Source organism: Dipodomys merriami, unplaced genomic scaffold (assembly GCF_024711535.1).
Source record: "Dipodomys merriami isolate MVZ:Mamm:240054 unplaced genomic scaffold, mDipMer1.0.p SCAF_48, whole genome shotgun sequence".
NCBI lineage: Eukaryota > Metazoa > Chordata > Mammalia > Rodentia > Heteromyidae > Dipodomys > Dipodomys merriami.
In genome coordinates this window covers 469,180-477,554 of record NW_027206046.1, presented here as the reverse complement: position 1 = coordinate 477,554, position 8,375 = coordinate 469,180, and the positions used below count along the sequence as shown (strand labels likewise).

The following is an 8,375-nucleotide window of genomic DNA, read 5'->3' as shown; positions in this document are numbered from 1 at the left end:
GTTTATTTTTCAGAGGTTCACTTCAGACTGAAGTACAGGTTGAAAGGGGCAGAATACCTGGTGGATCTTACTAAATGAATTTCTACCTAAGCTATTAAATTGCAATACCTAAAAGGTAATCACTTATTTCCTACAATGGCCTTTCAAATTAAATATAAAACTAGGCAGAGAAAATTATTCAGAAAAGAATTGTGGTATTATACTGAAAATTACCAACATTTACTTTTCAATAATTTTTCTCCCTTCTCAAAATAAATAGCTATCTGTTCAGGGGAAACTGGACTCCTTACCCTAATGAAGTTATAGAAAATCAATCCCCAAAGGTGAAGCTGATGTGGGTACCTTTATTAGAAACAGATGATGGACCAACCTACACACTGCCATTTGTAAACAAACTTCTATATGGGCACCACAGATCAAAAGGGTTCACACTTTAAAATGTGAGGTAACAATAACCAAGGCTGAATTTGTATTCCTAGTTACTCAGGAGGCTGAGCTCTGAGGATTGTGATTAGAATGGAGCCCTGGAAGGAAAGTCCCTGAGGCTCTTACCTCCAATTAATCTGAAGGAAGTAGAGATGTGGCTAAGTGGTAGAGTGCCAGCCTTGAGTGAAAAAAGCTTAAGGGAGTGAGGCCCTGAGTTCAAGCCCCAGTTCTAGCACAAACAAAACAAAAAACCTATATATAACAAGCAAAAATATCAAAGTTTACAACTATTTTGTCCTCTGATTGCACACCCATGCAATGTAGTTGAAAACACATGCAATAGCTGTTTTTGTTTTGTTTTGAAATTTAACACAAGACTTCCTCCTTGAGTTTCTTTACATTTGGGTTTGAACAGAGGAACTGTTTGGCATTTTAAGTCTCTAGTAAGGTAAAAGACATCATAGAAAAACTCATAAGGATGTTTTGCCGACTTGGGAGGATGATGATGGTACTCTGGACCTGTGACTTGGTCTTTGTTTTTTATGTGGTGCTGAGGAATCGAACCCAGGGCCTCAGGCATGCAAGGCAAGCCCTCTACCACTGAGCCACCTTCCCAGCCCCTGGACCTGTGACTTGGATAAAAGGGTAAATAACACCTCTTCTGTGAGCGTTTGCTGTGCTTTTGCTGATTTGATGCACCAACCAAGCTCTCTCTCCCCTGAATATTTTAAGTGCATGGCTTGACAATGGGGAAGGGATAACTGGGAGCAGCAGCTTGGTTTTCAGGGTTGTCTTAAGGCAAACCACACACACACACACACACACGCGCGCGCGCGCGCATGGGTATATATACATATATATTTCTTGTGCCAGTCCTGGGGCTTGAACTCAGGACCTGGGCGCGCTGTCCCTGAGCTACTTTTCTTTTTCTCAAGGGTACCGCTCTACCATTTGAGCCATAGCTCCCACTTTCGGCCTTTTGGTGTTTAATCAGAGATCAGCAGCTTAAGGACTTTCTTGCCAGGGCTGCCTTCGAACCGCGATCCTTAGATCTCAGCCTCCCGAGTAGTTAGGATCCGGAGGCCTGAGCCACTGCTGCAAGGCCTAAGAAACTTCTCGTCCTCACCTGGCTGTGCGCCTTCCCGCTAAGGCCGGATCCCCAGGCCCGCCCACACGGTCGGCCCCGCCCACTTGCTCTTGCCTCCGGGCCCGCCCGCTTAGGGGCGTGGCGGCGCGCCTTCTCTGCCCTCTTCCAATATGGCGCCCCGGGAGGCGGGTCCCCGCTCGTCGGTTCCCGGGGTTCCGGCGCCGCGCGTTTTGGTTCCGGAGTAACATTGTGCCGTCGCCGCCGTCGCCTTCGTCCTCCTCCTTTTCTTCCCGCCGCCGCCGCCGCTACCGCCTCGGGGGCTGGCTTTCTGGGTGCGCGGCACTGAGCCAGTCCGCCTGGCGCCCTCAGGCTCCAGGTGGGGTGGGGGACTCCGCCCTCGAACCCTGCTGTCGTAGCCCCCCCCTCCCCCGTCGGCCTTTCCCGTGAGCTGGCGGGCCGGGACCCCTTCCGGTCGGCGACCCTCCCCCTCGTCCGCCGAGCCCCGGAGGAGGGCTGGACACCTGCTGCTGCTCCTTCCCTCAGACCCGCTGCCTCTCCTCACGTCTGCCGGCACTGTCGGGGGGCGGGGGGGGCACTCGGTTCCCTTTTGCAACTCCAGAACCTTCCGACCTCCGCTAGTTCCTCCTGGCCCCTGCCGGTTCCCCTAGGTACCCTCAACCCGCACCCGACCGGGGCCTGGGCCGGGGCCTGCGGGCCCTGCCAGCCCGCCCCGCTGTCCTCCCGTGTCCATCCTGGTCTTCTGCCTCTCACCGCCCCCCCTTCTCGCCCTCTGGAACCCCTCCTCAGCAGGGGCCCGTGGGTGCCCCCTGCCGCAGGATGTGAGCCCCTCTAGCCTGTAATGCGGTGGCTGGCCCTCGGCCCCTTCTGTGCCATGGAGAACCAGGTGCTGGTGATTCGCATCAAGATCCCCAACAGTGGCGCGGTGGACTGGACCGTGCACGCCGGGCCGCAGCTGCTCTTCAGGGACGTGCTGGTGAGTGGTCATCTCGGGGTGCAGAGCTTGGCGAGTGCTGGGGATGAGGAGTGGGTCACTTTGATCACTGGGGGTGGGGTGGGGGGTGGCTGAGCTAGTGGTAGTGGCCATTGCTGGCCTCTAATCGTATCAGATTTTTTTTTTATTCTTCAAGCACAGCATTGATTAATTCATCTGCTGAAACCTGAAACTTGTCACTTGTGAAGGGCCTTGGGGTAACAGATAAAGCGGACTGAACCCCTGTCCGCAGGAAGCTCACAGCCTGCGCACAGACATACTACAAAACTAAGTGTAGACAAGCATCCGGGGAATGAATAATGCCCCTGGCTAATTTCCAGATATGCCTTAGTTCTACTTTCTCTGAACTTGGTGACCTGCTGGGAAAGAGACCCTGGACAGCTTCAACTTGGCATATTTGAGCAAACTTAAGATGTCACTGATATAAAACATAATCTTACCTGAGGATGGAAAAAAAAAACCCAAAGACCCCAAACCTAAAGTGCTGCCTTCAAACCACCGCACCTGACCTCTTGTATAAAAGCAACCCAATTTCAGAGACCTTAGTGTAGAGCGAACACGTGCATCTTAGAATTGATACTTAAGAATACTCAGAATGAGCCAGGCGCCGGTGGCTCACGCCTGTAATCCTAGCTACTCAGGAGGCTGAGATCTGAGGATCATGGTTCAAAGCCTGCTGGGCAGGAAGGTCAGTGAAACTCTTATCTCCAATAAACCACTCAGAAAACCGAAAGTGGCGCTGTGGCTCAAGTGGTAGAGCGCTAGCCTTGAACTGAAGAGTTGAGGGACAGCACCCACACGACCCTCCCCCCCCCCAAAAAAAAAGAATACTCAGAATGTATTTCTAGTGTGGAATGTTAGAGTCAAGTGTAACTGTTGGTGGCTTGGTTTTAGCTCTGTATTTTATATTTAGTTTTTTGGTGCCAGTACTGGGATTTGAAGCCAGGACTTTAGGTATTCTTCCAGGTTTTTTTTTTTTCTCCTCAGGGTTGGCATTCTGTCACTTAAGCCACAGTTCTACTTTTGGCTTTTTGCTGGTTAGAGATAGAAGTCTCTTGAATTGGTCTTCCCAGGCTTGCTTCCAACAACTGTGATCCTCAGATCTCAGCCTCTTGAGTAGCTAGAATTATAAGCCTGAGTCACTGGTGCCTGATTCAAACTTCCTTACTTAAACTTCTTACTGTATTTTTTTCCTTCATGTCGCAGCCCCCTTACATCTTTATAGTCTTCATTTGCTATTGATAGAGGTGTATTGTGCTCAGTTTATGTATTTAATAACACAACTGTGGGTTAAAATGGACATACTTAGATGTTTCTTGTTGCAAGAGACAGATATACAGTGGACCTTACCTGCAAGATAAGAAGTGGGCTGACTGGCAGCTTTTGGGAGGAGGAAAGAGGAAGATACATGTGATATGATTTTTCCCCCTCCCTCCCTCCTTTCCTCCCTCCCTCCCTTCCTTCCTTCCTAAATGCCACTACTGGGTGCTTGAACTCAGGACTTTTTGCTCTTGCTTGGGTTTTTCATTCAGTGCTGGTGCTCTGCCACTAGCCACAACTCTACTTCTGGCTTTTTGCTGGGTGATGGGAGCTAAAGGTCTCAAAAAGTGTTCTGCCTGGGCTGGCTTTGAACCATGATCTTTAGATCTCAGCCTGCTGAGTATGTAGATTTACAGGCACGAGCCACCAGTGTTTGGTTTGTAATGTGATTTTTTTTTTCCCTAAATCGTCTTGGATTACTTAAGAGTTTGATTTCTGTTAACTTCATTTTGAAGCTCTAGATGTTACTGACCATGTAGGCTTTCAGTTGCAGGAGTGTAGAGGCTGTTGAGAGCCAGTAGCTTCCAGGCCTATGCATCAAAGTGTTTCTTTTTTCTGCATTCAGAGTTCTTCCTACATTGTCCTTTCTGCTCAGAAGCACACTAGATACAGCTTGACTGGAGTGGTCAGCTTGGTTCCCTCTTCCTCCCTTACCACAACCCTATGAACATCCTGGTCCCAGGTACATAGAGCACCTATCCCTACCTCTGAGTGATCTGGTGGTTGCCACTCTGCCCTTTTCATTAGTTTACCACCAGGAGGAAGCAAGTTCTGAGTTTGTGTTAGTAAGTGGCCACATCTCTTTTTTCCTGCAGCTTTGAGGACATGTGCCAGCAAAAGTACGCTTTTGGTTGTGATTCTTTGCCTTCGTTTCTCTAGAAGAACTTCAGGATGGGTGGGAAAATCTGTTTCCCCTTTTTCTGCTGTTTGTGGGACCCTGGCACATTTGTGTAATGAGGGAGAATAAAAAAGGTTGTGTGCTGTTGTAGTTTTGAACAAATGCTAGGTTTTGAGTCAAGACATTTTTTTTTTTTTTTGCCTATGAACTAGGTAAGTCAGTCTATTCGGAGCCTCAGTTTCTTTATTTGTAGTGTCCCTGATACCTGCCTCAAGCCTTGTGAAGATGTTGTGAGGTGTTGAAGATGAATATGATGAGTTTTCTCTTACTTGACATTCCGAACAACCGGCAGTATTATTTTAAGTAGATGAGGGTGACTAACACCACAAGCTCTGGCCCCAGACTTCCCTGAGTTTAAACTGAAAGTCTTACCACTTGGATAAGTGTTTTTTATTTTTTATTTTTTTTATTTCAGTTTCTTAAAAAAAAAGGGGAGGATTAAATCCAGTGCCTATTTCTAGAGTTCTGAGGACTGCCAGGGCTGGTATGTGGAGAGCACATAAGAGCTCTCTCTGTCTCTTGCTCTTGCTCTTCTTCTCTTGCTCTTGCTGCTCTTTTCTTGCTCTCTGTTCTATTCTAGCTCACTCTCTGTTCTTTTCTTGCTCTCTCTCTTTCCCAGCCACGTGGTGTGCCAACCTTGCCTGGTCCCAGCAGGTCTACCCCTTACCTGAATACCACGTGAGTGCTACTGTTCTTACCCCTCTCTCTGCTCTTTTCTGGCTCTTTTCTCTCTCTTTCCTCTCTTCCCAGCTCTCTCTCATTCCCAGGCCTTTCCCAGCCACGTGGAGTGCCAACTTTGCCTGGTCCCAGCAGGTCTACTGAATAAACCTACCCCTTACCTGAAAAAAAAAAAAAAAACTCTCTCTGTAACTGTTGTCACTAGAGTGTCATCAGGCCCTTTGGTCTTCTGCTGCTGTTTGGATTTTTTTCCTCCTACTATTGGGGATTGAATTTAGGTTCTCTACCATGTTAGGCAGCTTTACCTCTTGAGCTAGGCTTCTAGTCCTTTAAAAATTTGTATTTTTGTTGTTGTTGTTGGTCGTGTGGCTTGAACCCTGGGCCTGGGCGCTGTCCCTGAGTTCTTTAGCTCAAGACAAGTACTCTACCGCTTGAGCCACAGTGCCATTTCCTGTTTTCTAGTGGTTTATTAGAGATAAGAGTCTCATGGACTTTCCTTCCCGGGCTGGCTTTGAACTGTGATCCTCAGATCTCAGCCTCCTGAGTAGCTAGGATTACAGACATGAGCCACCAGTGCCCAGCTAAAAATTGTATTTTGTTTTTGAGATTAGGTTTTAGTAATTTTGTCCAGGCTAGCCTTGGATTTGCTGTCTTTCTGCCTCTCTCCTTCCCACATGGCTGGGATTACAGGCATGTACCACCATTCCGGGTTGGTATCTGATCTTAGTTAGGCAGTGCTCAAGTTACCTCACTACCAGAGCTCACTGTACCATCTGCACATTTTGCTGGGGTAAGCCCAGCTGGAGCACATTAATCAGAAGGTCTGATGGAGAGACTCATGGCAGTGGGTCTGTGCAGACTTGCAGTGCTTCTTCAGAGCCAGTTCTTCCAATGAAATTTCAGATCACCAGGAAATGATGACCTCTTCATCTCCTCATCTCTTCTTCAAGAACAGACAAAAAAAAAAAAAAAAAAAGAACACAACCCGAAGGAATGTCAGTGTCTCTGGCTTTAAAGCTATGCAATACTTAGAAAATCTTTCCTCTAAGATGCCTCTTCACCTTGTTTTCAGAAAAGGAGGCCAGAGCTTGGACCAGGGGAAAAACCAGCTAGTTTTTGGCAGAACCAACACAAGCTAGAAGTAGGGGTCAGTTGTTGAGTCTAGAGTAACTGAATATCTTTGACCCCAATCACTTTTTTACTTTTTGTGCTGATTCTGGGGCTTGTACTCAAGGCCTGTGTACTGTCCCTTAACTTTTTTTGCCCAGAGCTGGTGCTCTACCACTTGAGCCAGAGTTCCACTTCCAAATTTTGGTGGTTAATTGGAGATAAGAGTCTCACAAGTTTCTTGGCTTTGAACCTTGATTGTCTTGATCTTAGCCCTCTGTGTAGCTAGGATTATAGGCATGAACTACTGGTGCCGGATCCTCATCACTCTACCAAACAGCTAGGTGACTCTGGAGAATACATTTGGCTTCTTTGGGCCTTACCTGAATCATCAGGAACTGGCTGTAGTGTGAAGGAGGAAGGAGGGTTTCCTGGTCACTAGGGGCAGAGACCTATGGGGTATCTGTTGTATGTGTTTTTCAGCTTTCGGCACTTATTCTCCCTGGAGACAGCCCCTAGCTTTAGGGAACCTGTCCAAGATTAGGTTGGTTTAGAGTGTGGTGGGGAAAATGTCCAGCCCTCCTCTCTCTGCTCTTGGTATCTTGTCATGAAGCTTCAGCGTCAGTTTTCCCGACTTGAAATTTTTGTGTACACTGAGCCTTTGCTTTTCTTTCCTTCTGAGTTAGAAAAAGCTATTTATCATTACCAGAAATGTTTTTTTTTAATTGTCTGTCTTTATCTTGGCAACTAGAGTATAATCCTGAAGTCAAGAGCAAAAGTTTTATTCTACTATAGCTACTTAAGAAGCAAGCTAGAGCAGGAGGGATAGCTGGAGAACATGAGGGAGAGGGTAGCAATGTTCAAGAATTGTACTCATTTCCTCGCCTATGTAACTGTAACCCCTCTGTACATTTTTACAATAAAAAAATTTTAAAAAGCAAGCTATAATAAATGCTCAGATCCTTCCTCCCACCATCTCTGGTTCTGGGACTTGAACTTGAGGTCTTGTACTTGTTTGCTCATAGGTGGCACTCCACCACTTCAGCCACAACTCCAGCCTAGCTTTTTGCTGGTTAAAGATGGAGTTTCATGGACTTCTGCCAAGATAGGCTTCAAACCTTTATCTTCCAGGTCTTATCCTCCTTAGTAGCAAAATTACAGTTGTGAGCCACTAGCACCTGGCTTAGCCGCTCTGTTTTATTTTTGGCCTATTAGCTGTTTGTCTGATTTATTTATTTATTTAATTTATTTTTATTTTTGGTAGGTTGTGGGGCTTGAACTCTGGGCTTGGGCGCTGTCCCAGCGCTCTTCAGCCCAAGGGAGCACTCTACCGCTTGAGTCACAGCGCCACTTCCGGTTTCTAGTGGTTTATTGAAGATAAGAGTCTCACCGACTTATTTTTATTTTTGGTAGGTTGTGGGGCTTGAACTCTGGGCTTGGGCGCTGTCCCTGCGCTCTTGAGCCCAAGGGAGCACTCTACCGCTTGAGTCACAGCGCCACTTCCGGTTTCTAGTGGTTTATTGAAGATAAGAGTCTCACCTACTTTCCTGCCCCTGCTGGCTTTGAACCACGATTCTCAGATCCCAGCCTCCTGAGTAGCTAGGATTACAGGCGTGAGCCACTGGCACCCGGCTGTTTGTCTGATTTATTAAAAGGATGGAGAAGAAAGTGATCGAGAAATGATCACCATCAAGATGTTAATTTAAAGTTTTCTTTTGGAACTTTCAGGTCTTATGAAATGTGTTGTTGAGGGCAGAAGGTCAGTTAGAAATAAGTTTTAAATAAATCCTTGAAATACCTGGAAAATGTACATAAAATGGTCTAGCTAACTTGTTCATGCCAAAGAA

The 8,375-nt window shown here is 47.0% G+C and overlaps 1 protein-coding gene across 4 annotated transcripts in view; it reads left to right on the top strand.

Moving 5' to 3' along the window:
* The first annotated feature begins 1,743 nt into the window (after positions 1-1,743).
* The window catches only part of Map2k5 (mitogen-activated protein kinase kinase 5), a 269,496-nt gene continuing 262,864 nt past the window's right edge, over positions 1,744-8,375 (top strand). For 2 of the 4 annotated variants that reach the window (XM_069995058.1, XM_069995055.1), the window contains exon 1: positions 1,744-2,507. In XM_069995058.1, the coding sequence (XP_069851159.1) occupies positions 2,373-2,507 (135 nt within the window). In that variant the 5' untranslated portion in view covers positions 1,744-2,372. The remainder of the gene's footprint in view (positions 2,508-8,375) is intronic. The other 2 variants (XM_069995057.1, XM_069995056.1) reach the window with 2 other exon arrangements.